Raw genomic sequence first — 17,874 nt, forward strand, 5'->3', positions numbered from 1 at the left:
GTCAGTGGTTCTCAACCAGTGGTCCGGGTTAGTTAACCTAGCGTCATAATCATTTCAACCACTTAGCTTTGGCTATTCAAAAATAGCAGATCTACAAGCTCATAGCGCAGCACTGAGTGCCACGCTATGAGCTTGTAGATCTGCTATTTTTGAAAAATCTTGAAAATGTATATTTTTAAAATCTTTGCTTCTGGGGGTCCCTGGCACAAAACTTTTCAGATGGGGTCCGTGGCCAAATGTATATCAATTTAGGGGTCCTTGGCATGAAAAAGGTTGAAAACCACTGGGGTAAGTGATTTACTTTTTAAAACTTTAAAAAGGTTAAAACTTAGTGTTAAATAGCTCTATATTCTGATAGTGTTCAGTAAAAGTTCTCCCATGTCTCTCCAGCTATTTATTAAACAGAAAATGCATTTTCAGTGCGCTCTCCTGATTGGCTTAAATTTCGTCACCTACCTGAAAATGTACTATGTTCTGTTTAATAAAGAGCTGGACCTGTGACCGAACAAACGCTCTGTAGCAATGATTACTGTCTATCACAATATAATACTTTAACATTTTGAACAAAACTAAAACATTTACCAAAAAATATCACTTCCCTACCTTTAAGATTGGAGGTTATAAAACATATTGGTGTTGTCTGCAGAAACAAACATCCGTTACAAAATATACACACATCTTCTCATGTGTGAGCCGATTCAGCTCAGTGGAGATAATATACATGCACTTTTTTTAATGAATTGAATACACGACAGGACCACAAAGGAAACAAGCCCTATAGGGCTTTTTGTGTTTTAACAATTATTAACAATCATTGTTAACCGTACCTCTGTACAAATTGCAGACTGTTAAAATATTCGATCTATCAAAACCTTAGGAAATGTTAATATTATATTTTTCGATAATAGAGTTGCATTTCTATTCTACTCACACACGTTTACAAGAAATATGGCAAAGTTAGTTTTAAGATGTAAACATATAATTGAGGTGCACACCCATATTCGAGGTGCAGTTGAGCAAAGGCACATCCATAGCCATGCTTTTAGGGATTGTCTACTTGTACCCCCATCTAAGTTGATTTACTTATCTCTAGGAGTGAAACTATTATTGATCAACTTAAAATTAATCAAACATATCATTTCATAATCAGCTTGATTGATTGAGTGAGTACTTTATTAACATGCTTATTAACAGTACAGGTAGTACAGTCAAAGGTTATAATGCTAAAAGGATAACACACCGTGGTCCTTTGTACTCAGTTCATCGGTAATACATATATTACAGACGATACAAATATACAAAAAATATAGGAATAACACTCAGTAGAATCATAAGGTATATCTACAGAGAAAGTAGGGAGACATTTGGGAGAAAGGTCAGTTGATCTCTTTCTGGTGTTATGCCCATACGTCACTCACTATAGAGAAGTATTTGTTGTCCCAGTAAATACAGTAATATTATATTGTAGGCCTACCGAAATGTAAACCCCCCCCCACCCCATTGTGAATGTAAAAGTTATGTTTTTAGGCCTACTGTTGGGTATGGTAATCCTAAGCAATATCAAGATATGTTTGGTTCAAATTGTTCATGCTTCCTCAACAGTGAATACAAATAAAATCTGAAAATACTGTACATATTAGAATACAAATGGGGGGGGGGGGGGGGGGTACTATAGTAAGCATACAGTAGGCTACATTATCATTTCCACTTGCTTTTCACATCAGCACCATCCACAGTCTATTCATTTGTCAGCAAAACCAGAAATTAAATTCCAGTCTTGTTTCAATCATAGCGAGTCACAGCACCTCAAGAGCCAGCCTCTGATCACTGTGCAGCACCAATATCCCTTCGGGTCACCAACAATTGATGAGAACCAAACTGTGCATGACAACCTGTCAATTTTATTTATTTTACTTCAAGAATTTTGAAAGTACTTTCAAATAAATGACAGTTTTTTCAATTGGCTTAGATACAAAAAAAAAGTGGGGGAAAAAATGTAGCCTTCACTGCATTTGTTGAATAGAAAAAAGTAATTGCCCTCAAGTGACAGTGACATAAATGCAGACAGTGTTTATTCACTGACTACAACCATTGTAGTGGCGGTGCAATTGCGGTAACACTTTACTTAAAGGTCGGGTCTATAGGGCATAGATAGCAGTGGCGGACATGTTCTGGTTCCATCGTTCCAGACCCCATTCATTTTTCCCCATAGAGATTTCCCAAAATATTTATATAATTTTTTTTTTTTTTTTTTTAACGCAAAACAAAAGGGTATTTATTGAATATAGTATATCATATAATTAAATGTTAAAAGATTTATTTTCACAGAATCAAATGTTTCATGGTCATGATTCACTAGGATCCTGGATGGCTTGATTCTAGGCTTAATTAATTTTAATAAATAAAATCTCTATGGGAAACTGAATGGGGTCTGGAACGATGGAACCAGAAAATGTCCCCCACTGCTATGCCCTATAATGCATTATAAGCACATTTATAATGTATTATAATGCGCTTGTACCACTTGTTACAAATGTTGATAATCATGTATGACAACTTATAACAACATTTATAACGTATTATAGGTGCTGGTCATAATACATTATTAGCTCAGTGGAACAGCACAGAACTTAGTTATTAAGTGTCTTTATAAATAAGTTGTGTGTGTTCCCTCTCTCCCTCGCTTTAATTTTTTTTAAATTGTTGTAACATCTTGTGTATGACCACCAATTTAGTTTTGGTCCCTCACAGATTATAGCAGCAATCACATTAATAACAACAACATAAACAACGGCTAAAAAGGATTAATCAAAGAATAGCTGAAATATTCAAAAAAAGAACAGTGTAGCCTTTGGTCCTAGCGCTAAGACCTGAGGCGATTCTTAAAAAAAATAAAAATCCTAACAGTTTAAGATTTTTCAAAAATAGCAGATCTACAAGCTCGTAGCGCGGCACTCGGTGCATTATAAATGTGGTTATAATGCATTTTAGACCCAGCCTTAAAATAAAGTCTTACGCATAAGAACGCATTGTCCACAAATAGCAGATTTAATAAAACCAAAACCGCAAACAACAAACAGCTTCTGACACGGTTATCTGGCTCTGGTAAGAGAACAGAGCCAGAGTTTCACTAATAAATCAGTGATATTGTATTTACATATATACACAGAGTATTTGCCTGTTGGGAAATTGAAACGGCCTATTCAGAGGCGGGGGCGTTATCCAATGAAAGGAGAATGTCACAAACGTTGGGGTCATCCATCCAATTCACTTTACAAGCAAGAAGGATTCCCTGCAGAGAAACACACATACACATACACATACACACACACACACACACACACACACACACACACACACACATTAACAACTTTCAAACTTGCGACCCTATTTTGGTCATGTCATTTTAACATGTTCAAATATTTCAAAATATTTTCAAAAATAGTGAAAATACATCTACAGATCTGCAATGTGAGCCTATAGATCCGCCATTTTTGCACAAAACCGTCAAACAACGAAGTGTAAAATAGGGCTGTACAGTAAGTGGTTAATAGAACAGCATCATGACATGCAGTTATTCTCAAAACACTGTCAGAATTAAATTGTGCATTTACCCGTAGGACATTCTGTGTTGTAGCAATCATCCTATTATATTTCTCCAGATTACTTAGGGATTTCTGCAGACATAACTCTGTCTCTTTTGGGATTGGCTCTGCCTCTTTCATAAGATCCTCTGCTTCTTTCATCTTCTCATGTGTGAGCCGCTTCAGCTCTGTGGAGTTAATGAGAATATCCATAATATGCACCTTGAGGAATTATTACTAACATTTTACGATATTAAGAGTTGCGATTCTATTTTTAATTGTGGTCCTAGAAAGCAACACAGCTAATTGCATGTATATGTTAAAAGAGAAAAAAGGATATGAAGGTGCAAGAACATTAAAGCATAAGTTACAAAGTCAAAGTAATTAAAAAATATATAATATATAATATATGTTTAAGAAATGAAATGGATACAATAGTCACACTTATACACAAGGACTTATTTAGAAAGAAACTGATACAGTATAGACACTTCTTAGTGTTAATTTATCTCTGAAGAGTGTTGAAATTGAGCCGGTGGTGCAGGGGTAAAGTACCTGCCCATAACCGTGAAGTCTAAGGGTTCGAATCCAACATGGTGCAGCCAGTTTGGCCAAAAAGTGCCTACTCTATTCACAAGTTTCCCAAGGAGCTTACTGGGGAAAGGGGGTGTGTTCATTTGTGCATCACTTCCTGTTGTCAGTCATTCAATTAATTTGAGGGATCAAATCAGTCAACAATAATGTGGGAACACAACCTGACAGAAATCAGAAAGGGTCACATTAGTTTGCCTACTTACCTTACAAGATCACTGCTATTCAAATCACTTAACAAGCACCATGTAATACAGCCAGTGTTGCCATGTCTGCTTATTATTATAAGCGACTTTTGGCTTGTTTTTCTGTAAAGTCGCTTGTAAATATTGGTAGTTGCAGGTTGTACCCTAATAGCTCACCTGCCAGTGAGGAGTTCCCACCGGGACGACATTGTAACGCCTTCGTCCTACTCCTCAACACTCCCCACTGACAGGCGCCGCCCAAGCCCACAGGAGTAGGGTGCAGCAAAGATGGTTAATTTATGAAAATACACCATACCAGTCTCCTAAAAAAGGCGTCCGCCTACTTCACGGACATATCGGAAGTAAACCGGAGACGGTGAGTCTTGCTATTTTTGTCTTCGGGTGCTGTCACAAAGTATCACCCTCCCAGCCCGGCTTCTTTCCCCCAAACATGGGCCAATTGTGTCCATATAAATTAGACATACCGCGGTGGATTTGAATTTATAGACTCTGTGGTGGTAGGCAGGTACTTTACCGCTGTGCCACTTGAGCGCCCCATAATTGGGCACTAAAAGAAAGAAATTAATCAAATGGACCCTTACAGTTCAATTTCTACACTCTTCAGAGTTAAATTAGCAAACATAATTTCACTGTGTAGTGATTTAAAAACATACATTTCAATAGTGATGACATACCCAGTTTCTGCTTCCGAATTTCTATGATTCTTTCTTCAAGATCTTGTGTTTCCTGTCAATCAACATTAAATCACCTTTTAAACACACACTTACAAGGTTTACGCCAATAAATGTAACACCGGTGCAGAGAAACAGCCATCAGAGAAGACTGCTTACCTTCTGAATACGTTGTATATCTTCATGCAGAACCAGGCACCGCTGGCGCTGACTGTTGGGGGAGAAAAGGTTTTGAGAATTACTATAGTATTTACATTGTAGTGGCACACGTTTAATCTTGAAATAAGCCACTCAAGTGTCGGAAGAATCTACCAGTCTTACCTGGTAGATGATTCATATATCACTATAATTTGAGAATAGTTGAAAATACTGCCAAAATAAACACTTGCTGACTTGCATATAACCCTGCAGCCTAGTTGTTTGAACCGACAATTCAGTATTCTGTGATTCTTCATATTCATTAATGAAAGCCAATATCATGGTTAAGGGCCATGATTCCTTTGGTATTGGTAAAAAAAAAAGGTGCAGATAAGAATTGTCTGCCGTTTGGTGGAAATGGCGACAACTGCTGCTGCTTTTAGTGGAATCGATTATGGTTCGTAAATGATTGGTCGCTTTAATTTTCAATTCTTAAATTAACATTAAAAAGGACCACTTCACACCTATTTTCAAGCGATCGTCATAGTTGGTCCTCAATAATGCTCATTAGAAGATGGCACTATTTCTGTCTACTGCTCTGTCTCTCATAAGAGGGCTGTGGACAGTTCACAAACCTGCCTACCAGTGAGGTAGGGAGGTTCAGCCATTTCAAATGTATTTTTTTATGAATGCAAGAACAATTGCTTCCATTTCAGAACGCTATTTACGCTATCAGCACACCTACGCTATCAGCACACCTTTCCAGGGAGAAAATGGCTGTATTTTTTTTATTAGAATCCCCATCGATGTCATTAGTAGGCAAGTCTCTGAACTGTCCATAGCCTACCAATGAGACCCATGAGTGAGTAGATATAAATTGTGGCATATTATAATCAGCCTGAGGACCAATGATATGAGGTTATGGTTGAAAATGGTTGCTCTTTGATTATATTTCTATATGCTATATCTTATCTCAAGACCACTATGAATGCAGTCACTCACCGATCCTCGGGATCATCGTCCTTAAACGCCTTTTCTGCCAAGATGTTCGAAATCTGTAATCTGAAACATACAAATCATGTCAAACATCACCCTTATTGGAACTAGTACACAGAGCACTGCTCTTGTTAAATGGGAGGAAGGATTATTTTCACAACTCTACAAGATTGAGATTTACCTGTGATTTGCAGTGGTCACGTAAAAATGCATCGTCTTTGCTTCTTCCAGCTGACTGACAAGGTCAGGCCTGAGAAATGAAAAAAAAACATCTTGCAAATGATGTAATAAAGCATAATTTGAGAAGTAATTAAATCATTTTAGATGGAGACATCTGACACTCACAAGCCTCCCTCTGCCTCCGGCTCACTGCATGATCTTCTGTTTTTTTCTGTTGTGAGATTTAACATTGTTTTTTTCTCTCATATATATATATATATAATATATATATATATATATATATATATATATATATATACACACACGCGCGCGCGTGCGTGCGTGCGTGTATATATATATATATACACATACATACACACACACACACACACATAATAATAATGATTTTTCTCTATCTTAAATGCCTTAAGACACTTCTTCCTGTACCTGCATGCACCTTCACTGCCATCTCAAAACACTGGTTTGAAATCTGCTTCTCTATCCTGGAAGAAAAACAAATATATACATAATCAGCTTCAATGAAAAACACATGAATTCAACTTCCTTGCAAAATGCAATAGATGGGACTTCAATGCATGTCTGTTAAAGGGAACCTCATTATATCTGTTAAGCGGTTTTGATCTTCTTTTGGACCCTGACCGGGCTGAGATCCATTCGAGGAGGATGCAGTCGCCATAAGGCCGGAGCATTCTACGTCATCTGGTGGGTCCGACTCCATGTCAAATGACCACGGTTAACCTGTGAAGTGAAATACTATCAGGATACTATCAAATACTATCCTGCAATGACCGTAGTACAGTACTAAAACACAGTGGTGGAAAGAGTACTCAAATGTTTTACTTAAGTAAAAGTATCAATACTGCAATGTAGAAGTACTCAGTTACAAGTAAAAGTCCGGAATTCAAAATTTACTTCAGTACTAAAATGTTTGAAAATAGCAGATCTACAAGCTCACAACACATCGCATCGATCTGTAGTTTTTCTGTAGATCTGTTTTTTGCTATTTACAAATAGCCTAGGTATAAAATAGGGCTAAAGTAGTTGATGTATGTTTTATAATGTAATAATTTATATCTGCAAAGTAACTCAAGTTTTCAAATAGTTGAAGTGGAGTAAAAGTACAATATTTGCCTCTGAGATGTAGTGGAGTAGAAGTAAAAGTACTGACATTTTTAAATACACCAGTAAATTTAAAGTACCTCAAAATTGTACTTAAGTACAGTACTTGAGTAAGTAACTAAACTTAGTTACTGTACACCACTGCTAAAACATATGAAATGATTTAGCTCTGACAGAATCTTCAGGTTTCCAAGCTGCATAAACACATTAGACCAGTGGTTCTCATAGTGGGGTCCGGGAACCCCGAGGGGTCTTTGAGGGGGTTCTGGGGGTCCCCAGCAAAATGTATATGGTTAGGAACCAAAATTGGAACTTTTACAGGGCTATACAACTCCGTCTGTGTACAAATGGAACCAAATGGACCCGTAAATGTGTGCACTGTTTCGGGTCCGTCCGTGGATGCATACCACATTGGGGGTCCTTGAAATGGAAAGTTTGAGAACCACTGCATTGGACACACAGGAAAATGCAACCTTGTGAACCTACACATAAGGCACCTAATGTTAAGACCAGCCGAGGAAGAAGTACTCAGATATTTTACTTCAGTAAAAGTAGCAATACCACAGTGTAGAAATACTCTTGTTACAAGTAAATGGCCTGTGTTCAAAATGTTACTTGAGTAAAAGTACAAAAGTATTGGCATCAATATGTACTTTAAGTACCAAAAGTAAAAGTACAAAACTGTTTGAAAATAGCAGCTCTACAAGCTCACAACACACCGCAATGTGATAAGTTGTTGTGAGCTTGTAGATCTGCTATTTTCAAATAGCCTAGGTATAAAATAGGGCTAAAGTGGTTAATGTAGTTTTATAATATTATCTGCAAAGTAACTAGTAACTAAAGTTTTCAAATAACTGTAGTGGAGGAAAATGTACAATATTTGCCATTGAGGTGTAGTGGAATAGAAGTAAAAGTATTGAAAATTGGAAATTCAATAAAGTAAAAAAAATACCCCAAAACTGTATTTAAGTACAGTACTTGAGTAAATGTACTTACTGTAGTTACTTTACACCACTGACTTTTGGGATATCTTGACTATTCATTCATATGCAATGAGGAAAAACACGTGGTGTTGCAACACACTTTCTACATTATATGGAATAATGGAAGAGCCTTTATTAACGACTATGCGGTTGCAGTAGCGTTTTGAATAATAATGTACCTTTTCTTTAGTAAAAAAAAAACGAGTTCTCTGGACTAACGTTATGACTCTCTATTTTTCTCGTTTGCTTCCGTTTAGTCTGAGCTGCAGGTTTTGTATGAAAAGTGCTTTAATAAAGTATATTATTATTACATATGTAATTGTAAACAATAATAAACTGCTTACCTTGTAAATGAAACAAAAGTCTTCTCCTGTGGGAAGCAGCCTGCTAGCGTTTTGAAAACATTGGGGCGACAATTCTTATTGGTCAATACAGAGGAAGTGTTTCACACTGCGATGCTTTTCATTGGTTGAAGTAGACGTCACTCACTGAACCCCGCCAGGAAGTAAAGAGGGCTGTGTTCAGCGTTGCCATGTCGGCTTATTTATAAACGACTTTGGGCTTGTTTTTCTGTAATGTTGCTTGTAAATATTGCGGGTTGCGGTTTATTTGGGTTTGTTTCTAAAGCGTAGTTGCTTATTTGAGCTTTCCTAATGTTGTTTAAACTAGCGTTTCTCAAAAATGTAAAGGACCCCCATATATTTGTAGAAGACCCAACCTTCTGAAAAATAGCATCGCACCGCGATGCGTTGTGAGCTTGTAGATCGGCTATTTTCAAATATATTCTTCTTTTGGCCTTGTTTTCATAGACATGGTTGCTTATTTCTATAGCACAATCTGGCAACAGTGCTCATGCGTTGTCCTCTGCTAGTAGTGAGACAGTAGTGCCGCCTGGTGGCCGGATGAGTGACAAACACAAAGGTGCCAATCTTTACGGCTAAGCTTCTCTGATATCTGGCGGTTCTGATTGGTTAAATACTTTATTAGACAGAAATGTAAACAGCACGAGGTACAGTCAGACGTTTGGGCTAAAAGGATAACACAATCCTGGGGAGGGGGCTTTGGGAGGCCACGCCCCGCAAAGCACCCTCACAAAACCCACACACCAATATATAACATTGCATTGCCAACATTGCAAAATAAACATTATACACACTTTCCCTGGAAAGGGTTTACAACGAAGCGTACAGTGTTTGTTATTAACTGTTCCACAGAAGTAACAGACTCTGGCTGCATTGCAATGATCAAAAACAGAGTCAACAGTAACAAAATAAACATTACACTATTTGGACTGTGAGAATCAAGCAGTTGTTTTTTTTTGGGGGGGGGGGGGGGGGGGGGGGGGGGAGATTACGAGGTGGAATGCACAAGAATCGCAGTATGCAAGGCATGCAGTGCTAGAGAATCACCAATGTGCAACTACTTTGAACTTCAATCGACATTTGAAGAAGGTGCACCCCCCCTACCCCACCTTATGTTGTAGTCACCAAACAGACAACACCCACATGTGCATTTACTCCTGCCGGCCGGCCTGTCAACTCCAGTTATTATATCTTTCGGTTTTAAAGAGTACCAGGTGGAATGCAACCATACAAGAATCGCAGTATGCAACACATCACAATAGCCTCCAATCTCCCAGTTCATGGACACCGGTGTACATCAGTAGAGCTCGACTCATCCAAAGCAAAAAGCTAGTCTATTGTCTATTGTGGAACACAACAGTAAAATAGTTTGGTTAAAGCTGCACCATGTAACTTTCCTCTCCTAAGTGCTGACATTTTTACAATTGTGATAATAGACGGCCTGCTTGCTCAGGGGATGAATTGAATTGGAGTCAGATCCTGTGTCTAGGTTGAGACATGACCTTTGACATGATCGAAATGGCTTAATAGAAGAGCAGGGGGACAAAATACAACCACTCCGATAGTACAAGTTATATTGTATAGCATACGGTGATGTAATTTATAGAAGTGCACTCCTACTACCCTTTTACCCCTAGACACAGTTTATCACTCAGCACTTATAGATTCATTAGGCTACTGGTGAATGCTACAGCACCCATCATTGTACCCTTTACGACAGGGTAGGTTGGTCCTCCCTTTCTGTAATGGAAAAATACCAGACCCGCTCAAGTGACTGGCTTGCACTTGAGGTTCCACCTGTTCAGTCTGAACTGGGGAAATCTGCTTTTTGCTCCTATTTCATGGAACACTCTACCACTCACGCTAAAAAATAATGCCCCAATATCCTATGGACAATTTAATCACCTGTTCTTAAATCTCCCTACCTCAACATGTAATTGTTTTTAACTTACAAATGTTCTGTTATGGTTTATTTTGTTGTTTCTGTGTTTTATACCTGAATGTGCCTTAATTGTTGATTTTTGTGTATGTAATCTCGTCAGCATTGTAAATGAGGGTAAACCTCAATGCTCTTTTCGAGAATAAATAAAGGTTTCAATCAATACTCTATAAAGATTGGAAAGAATTACATTTTATTAATAAATAAAAAGTTACAGAGTGCCGCTTTAAACCCTGTCCTCAAGAAGGAAATTAAAAGTACAGTATCTGCGTTCTGTTGGCCTGGAAGAACCCTTGTTTCAAAATAAACACAAATTCTGAAAAATCATGATTTATGTAAATCTTTACATATTACCATTATGACTTGTTGGGGACTCGAAACAAAAGGTTTACGACTTGTTTGGGACTAGAAACAAAACGTTTATGACTTGGACTTGACTTAGGACTTGAAAGCAAAGACTTGAGACTCTACTTGGACTTGCAACATAGGGACTTGGTCCCACCTCTGCAAATTATTCTAACTTGTATTTGTGTGTGTGTGTGTGTGTGTGTGTGTGTGTGTGTGTGTGTGTGTGTGTGTGTGTGTGTGTGTGTGTGTGTGTGTGTGTGTGTGTGTGTGTGTGTGTGTGTGTGTGTGGGTTGTTTATTTTATCAACTCTGAGCACAACCAACAGAGTTAATGATTTTGCCCTTTGCCAAATATAAACTAGCTAGTTAGTCATCATGCACAAGGAATCCCATTGGCTGGAGAAGAAAGCACTCTTCTATAAATTCCTCCTGCCTTGCCTGTTTTGCAGGCAGACAGAATACTTCACTGACAGGAGAACATGAAAAAGGTATGTCAATATACAAGTTATGTCAAGATACAATGCGTCGCGTGTGAGCTTGTATATCGGCTATTTTCAAATGTCCGAAATGTATAAAGGGTTGAAGTGGTTAATGTACCGGTTTTGTAATAATCAACTAAAGTTTTCAAATAATTGTAGTGGAGTAAAAGTACAATATTTGCCTCTGAGGTGGAGTAGAGGTAAAATAAACTCCAGTAAAGTAAAAAATAATAGTAAAAGTTACTTTACACCCCTGCCCAAAACCTCATACCTTCACCTTGGTTATCAACCTTCCACCTGGCCATCCCTATTTTGGGCATGTCATTGTAGGCGTTTTTGTAGGCTTTAAAAAAAAAAGAAGCAATAAATTGCAGACCTACAAGCTTAGAACATTGTGAGTGTTGTGAGTGATCTGCTACTTTCGTGCGTGCGTGTGTGCAGGGTATTTTGGAGCGTCTGAATGCAGGGGAGGTGGTTGTAGGAGATGGAGGCTATGTATGGGCGTTGGAGAAGAGAGGCTATGTGAAGGCAGGTCACTGGACACCTGAGGCTGCTGTAGAACACCCTGAAGCAGGTACTACACACGCACGCACGCACACACGCACGCACGCACGCATGCACGCACGCACGCACGCACACACACACACACACACACACACACACACACACACACACACACACACACACACACACACACACACACACACACACACACACACACACACACACACACACACACACACAATCCGCAAATTGATATTAGCACCTTCTCCTCCACACAGACAAACTTCCTTTTACAGCTGAAACAGAGCAATATTTAGCAAGTTGTTGGTCCATGTACAAAAGTCCGCACACGCACGCACACACACACACACACACACACACACACACACACACACACACACACACACACACACAGTGTTAAACATTTTTAAACACTTAAGCCCTATTTCAAAAATAGAATGAAATAGCTGGTACATTTAACACCTTTATCCAAAGCACTTTCAATTTGCATTACATTGACCCATTCACATACTGATGGCGGAGGAAGCCATGCAATGAGTTTGTCAGTGTCTTTCCCAAGGACACTTCGACACTAGCCCAGGGGGAGCTACAGTATAGCTGGTATCAAACCGGGAACCTTCCGATTCCCAAGTGGCCGCTCTACCTCCTGAGCCTACTGCCCTAGGACAGTTAATCTGTCAAACCATTTTCTATGTGTGTCTGTTAAAGAGCAACCCAGCACTCCAACAACTTGTAGACCTATAGTGTATATATATTTAATGATGATGATGTCCTGGATAATATCACTGGCCACATCAAGTCTGTGGAAAGTTTGTTTTCACAGTTTAATTATTATATTTGTTTATTGCTGTCCTACACCCTTTACCTCTGCCAAATCTGTACTGTAAACCAGGCTATACACCCTAAATCTGTACCAGTCCAGACCTATAAGCTCATAACTCGTCACAGCCACGATGCCTTGTGAGCTTGTAGATCGGCTATTTTTGGCACACGATGCCGTTCATGCGAAGAAGTATGAATCAGACTGTACTGTAAACCAGGCTATCCTACATCCTACACGTTTTTTGACAAATTGCTTTTCTTTGGTCAACTCCCCTGAACACCGTCAGTTCGTCAACTTCACAGGGAGTTCCTCAGGGCTGGGGCTGACGTGCTTCAGACCTTCACCTTCTACTGCAGCGATGACAAACTGGACATCAGTGGCAACGTCACCAACATCACTGTTAGTACTATTATAATCATCATCATTATATAGTAAATATCACAGACACTGTGATAGTCCCTAATATCCAGTGGCATCCTCCTGAATAGCCAACCTCTCTGCCTTTCTGACACAGGGAACCCAAATCAACGAGGCTGCCTGTGACATAGCGAGGGAGGTGGCCAATGAGGGTGGAGTGCTGGTGGCTGGGGGGGTGTCCCAGACGCCCTGCTACCACGACACCCACAGTGAGACGGAGGTGAAGGCCATCTTTAAGAAACAGATGAAGGATTTTCTCAAGAAGGACATCGACTTCTTAATGGTGGAGGTGAATAATGGACTGTAGACATTTGAATACTCTGATGGGTGATACTTACCTCAGCAGGTTCTCTTCTGTGTGTCTCCTACACCGTTTCGCAGAGAAAGAAACAGAACAGCTGAGAAATAAATAAGTGTGTAGCCGAGACAGACATTAAGGCAGCTGAGAAGGAGACAGGTAAGGACAGAGATAGTAGGACAGCTGAGAGGGAGACGGTGTAGGAGAGACAGACAGTAGGAAAGCCGAGAGGGAGACATTGTAGGAGAGACCGACAGTAGGAAAACTGAGATGGAGACATTGTAAGAGAGACTGACAGTAGGATAGTTGAGAGGGAGACATTGTAGGAGAGACTGACAGTAGGATAGTTGAGAGGGAGACATTGTAGGAGAGACTGACAGTAGGATAGCTGAGAAAGAGACATTGTAAGAGAGGCTGACAGAAGGATAGTTAAGAGGGAGACATTGTAGGAGAGACTGACAGTAGGATAGCTGAGAAAGAGACATTGTAGGAGAGACAGACAGTAGGAAAGCCGAGAGGGAGACATTGTAGGAGAGATCAACAGTAGGATAGCTGCGAGGGAGACAGAGGAGGCAAACAGGCCGTTTTTGGTTGATTGGATACTTTATTAACAGTTTGCAAACAGTACAGTGGTACGGTTTTACAATGATTCTTAAAAGGATAACACAAAAAGCCCTAGGGGCTTGTTTCAATTGTGGTCCTGGGTATTCAATTCATCAGGACATTTAAAGACATGGGGTTAAGCTTAGAAGACTTTTCTAGGGCCAGTTACAAATTGCAGGTGCTCTTTTATGGCGGGTTTGAAGGAGGCTAAGGAGTTACGCTTTTAGATTTTGTTTGTTGGAAGGGTATTCCACATTGTGCTGAAACGGTAAGGGCATGTGTGTGTTTTCCAGAAGAGTTGTTATAACACAGGTTTCTCCTGCAGTTCTTTTATCATGTAGAAGAGGCCGTGTGGGCAGTGGAGGTTCTGAAAACCAGTGGCAAACCAGTAGGAGCCACGCTTTGCATACCTGTTCAGGGAGACCTTCATGGAGTCCCACCTGGAGAGTGTGCCGTCAGGCTGGTGAAGGCCGGTATGTGGCACATAGGCCTACGCATGTTATCCAAACTAAAGGATAAGTTCAGATTGACGATTCCTCATGGTATTGGATCAAACTGGCTCTGTACAGAACACTCATTTATAAAAATGAACAATTCAGACATTCAACAAAAGCATACTATAGACTCTTTCTTGTTCTCACTCACACACTCGTTCTTGTTTTTTGCTTGTGCGTGTGCGTGTGTGTGTGTCGCGTGTGTGTGTATGTAGGAGCTGACATAGTTGGAGTAAACTGCCACCTGGACCCTGCATCAAGCCTCCATACTGTGAAGCTGATGAAGGAGGGGTTGGAGAAGGCCGGTCTCAAAGCCCATCTTATGCTCCAGCCTATGGGATTCGTCTCACCCGATTGCAAGCATTCTGAATACGGCTCAATGCCTGAGTTTCCCTTTGGTCAGTAACACTGTCGCTTGTTTAAGTGTTGAATAGCTCTATATTCCCAATTACAATCATTGCTATACATGTTTGTTCAGTTGTAGGGGTCTCCAGGGGGGGAATTCTGGCTTGAGGCCTGGAGGGGGGGTCCAAAATGCTGAGTTTCTTTTTCTTTTTTTTCTCTAATCTAGCTAATTTGACACTGTGTTATTTAAATATTTCATTATTAATTACTTACGATGCATAAGTCAGTTTAGGTTCTATTTAATAAGTATTTTAACATTTATTTTTATTATTCTAAAATGGACTTGGGGCGGGGGGGGGGGGTCCAATCTGAAGCTAGGGGGAGACAAATCCCCCCCGTCCCCCCCGGGATCTCTGAGCCTGGGGGTCTCCCCCCATCTCCAGCTCTTTAGTCTGGATGCCAATTTCATCCAATCCGGAGAGAGACCACATACAGGATAATAAGTGAAATTGGTGAAAAGTGATGAAACAAGAAAAAAAAAAGCTGTAGTGATCTTTATTACGTTACTGAACAAAATACTCTATAGCAATTACTACTATCAGAATATAGAGCTTTATCTTTTTACCTCACCTCTCTTCTTTTACAAACACATACAGCATATCACTTACACCCCCTTTAATTACGACCTGTCAATGCTAACGTATTAATGAATGCTTTCAAATTTAAAACAATTTCTGACCACTTCCTTGGGCAAAACCTTTATGCGCGATCCGTGATAGCGAGTATAACTGAAATATGAATTACAATGAATGAACTGTTTGTTCTTGTTCTTTACAGCAATGGAGCCCAGGGTGTTGACCCGCTGGGACATTCATAAGTATGCCAGGGAGGCTTATGATGCTGGCATCCGCTACATCGGTGGCTGCTGTGGATTTGAGCCTTATCACACCAGGGCCATAGCAGAGGAGCTCGCTTCAGAGAGGGGCTTCCTCCCACCGGCCTCAGAGAAGCATGGACCTTGGGGTGCTGGCCTGGAGATGCACACCAAGCCGTGGGTCAGAGCCAGGTGAGAAATTATGCTATTGCACTGCTACATCTGCATGTGTCACTTTCAACCTGGCATCCTTATTTTGGGAATGTCATTTTAATATTATTTGTTTTTTATTGTCAAAAATACTGATCTACAACCTCACATTCAGAGCTATTTTTGATGTGCACCACTATTGTACGATGAAGTATAAAATAGTCCCTTCTGTCTGTGAAGTTTGTCATTAGACTTGCATCAACTGTTAACAGTTTCTGTGGAGTGGATTCATTCGTTGACACAGTTCGTACAGTGGAACGACACATAGCATTTCCAGTGGTGGAAAGTAAACTAATGCATTTACTCAAGTACTGTACTTAAATACAAGTTTTAGGTACTTTTACTTTATTAAAGTATTTTAAAGTATTTTCAATGCTTTTACTTCACTACATCTCAGAGGCAAATATTGTACTTTTACTGCGCACCAATTATTTGAAAACCTTAGTTACTAGTTAGGCCTACTTTGTAGATTTTGATTATTACAAAACGTACATTAATCATTTCATCCCTTCAATCACTTCTGCTATTTTCAAAGAACCTTTTTAACATTTTGAAAACTTGTGAAATGGGACATTCCGCATAATGAGTACTTTTACTTTTGGTAGTGTAATTATATTTTGAGGCCAATACTTTTGTACTTTTACTCAAGTACATTTTTAAAACATCGCTTTTACTTGTAATAGTAGTACTGAGTACTTCTTCCACCACTGCATATTTCATGCCAACTGATTGAAGCACAAGTCTTTACTACAGGGTACAGTCTTTTTTCACCAATCTGTTTCTCTATCCATGTAAATGGTCCACGTAAGACACAATGTATGAAAAAAACACAGGGAAAGTGGTCTGACTGACTAATTAATCATAGTAATCAATCTCCACTGGCAGCTGACAACAACCCCACACCGCACTGCCACAGTTGGGTTATCACAGCACCACTTGTATGAACCTCTTGGCAGTGAAATGTCTCTGATATTGGTTATTTATAACAACCAGTGGTGGAAAAAGTACTCAAAAGTATCAATACTGCAATGAAGAAGTACTCTGTTACAAGTAAAAGTCCCGAATAAAAAGTATTGGTATCAAAATGTACTTAAAGTACCAAAAGTAAAAGTACAAAAATGTTTGAAATGTGTACAAGCGTCACGGTGCAACGCATTGTGAGCTTGTAGATCGGCTATTTTCAAATAGCCTAGGTATAAAATATGGCGGAAGTGGTTACTGTTTGTTTTATAATGTAATAATTTATATCTGCAAAGTGACTAGTAACTAAAGTTTTCAAATAATTGTAGTGGAGTAAAAGTACAATATTTGCCCCTGAGATGTAGTGGAGTAAAAGTATTGGAAATTGGAAATACTCAAGTAAAGTACAAATACCTCAACATTGTACAGTGCTTGAGTACATGTACTTAGTTACTTTACACCACTGGTTATTTATAACAACATTATGAAGAGAAGACTGCTCAAGTGCTCATCCATCTCCTGACGCTGGTGTGATTTGCAGATTATAACACCTCAAAATACCTCTGTTTCAGAGCTCGCCGTGAATACTGGGAAAACCTTCTACCAGCTTCTGGACGCCCCTTATGCCCTTCCATGGCCACACCACAAGACCTGTGAACACCATGATGGGTCAGCACAGAAGTAACTGAAACCAAACACGCACAACATTCTCCTGTATAATATACTGCAT

At 39.5% G+C, this 17,874-nt stretch overlaps 2 protein-coding genes across 2 annotated transcripts; one reads left to right on the forward strand and one right to left on the reverse strand.

The window, feature by feature from the left end:
* Window positions 1-1,177: 1,177 nt before the first annotated feature.
* cenph (centromere protein H) lies at window positions 1,178-8,871 on the reverse strand. The gene is made up of 10 exons (XM_084055132.1): window positions 8,813-8,871; window positions 6,960-7,104; window positions 6,793-6,848; window positions 6,532-6,577; window positions 6,368-6,436; window positions 6,193-6,252; window positions 5,212-5,263; window positions 5,056-5,107; window positions 3,615-3,772; window positions 1,178-3,292 (listed from the first exon to the last, which is right to left on the reverse strand). Exons 2-10 carry the CDS (start codon window positions 7,082-7,084, stop codon window positions 3,200-3,202), a joined length of 711 nt encoding a protein of 236 aa, XP_083911258.1. The 5' UTR covers window positions 7,085-7,104; window positions 8,813-8,871; the 3' UTR covers window positions 1,178-3,199.
* A 2,724-nt stretch (window positions 8,872-11,595) lies between these two features.
* Window positions 11,596-17,801, forward strand: LOC311044089 (betaine--homocysteine S-methyltransferase 1-like; the record flags this gene model as incomplete). The annotated part of the gene is made up of 8 exons (XM_084055510.1): window positions 11,596-11,604; window positions 12,037-12,169; window positions 13,230-13,342; window positions 13,458-13,649; window positions 14,587-14,734; window positions 14,971-15,153; window positions 15,938-16,166; window positions 17,717-17,801. The coding sequence occupies 8 exons, from the start codon at window positions 11,596-11,598 to the stop codon at window positions 17,799-17,801; spliced, it is 1,092 nt and encodes a 363-aa protein (XP_083911636.1).
* Between the last annotated feature and the right edge of the window lie 73 nt (window positions 17,802-17,874).

This window comes from Gymnoscopelus microlampas (assembly GCF_963454915.1).
Source record: "Gymnoscopelus microlampas genome assembly, chromosome: 4".
NCBI classification, from domain to species: Eukaryota; Metazoa; Chordata; class Actinopteri; order Myctophiformes; family Myctophidae; genus Gymnoscopelus; species Gymnoscopelus microlampas.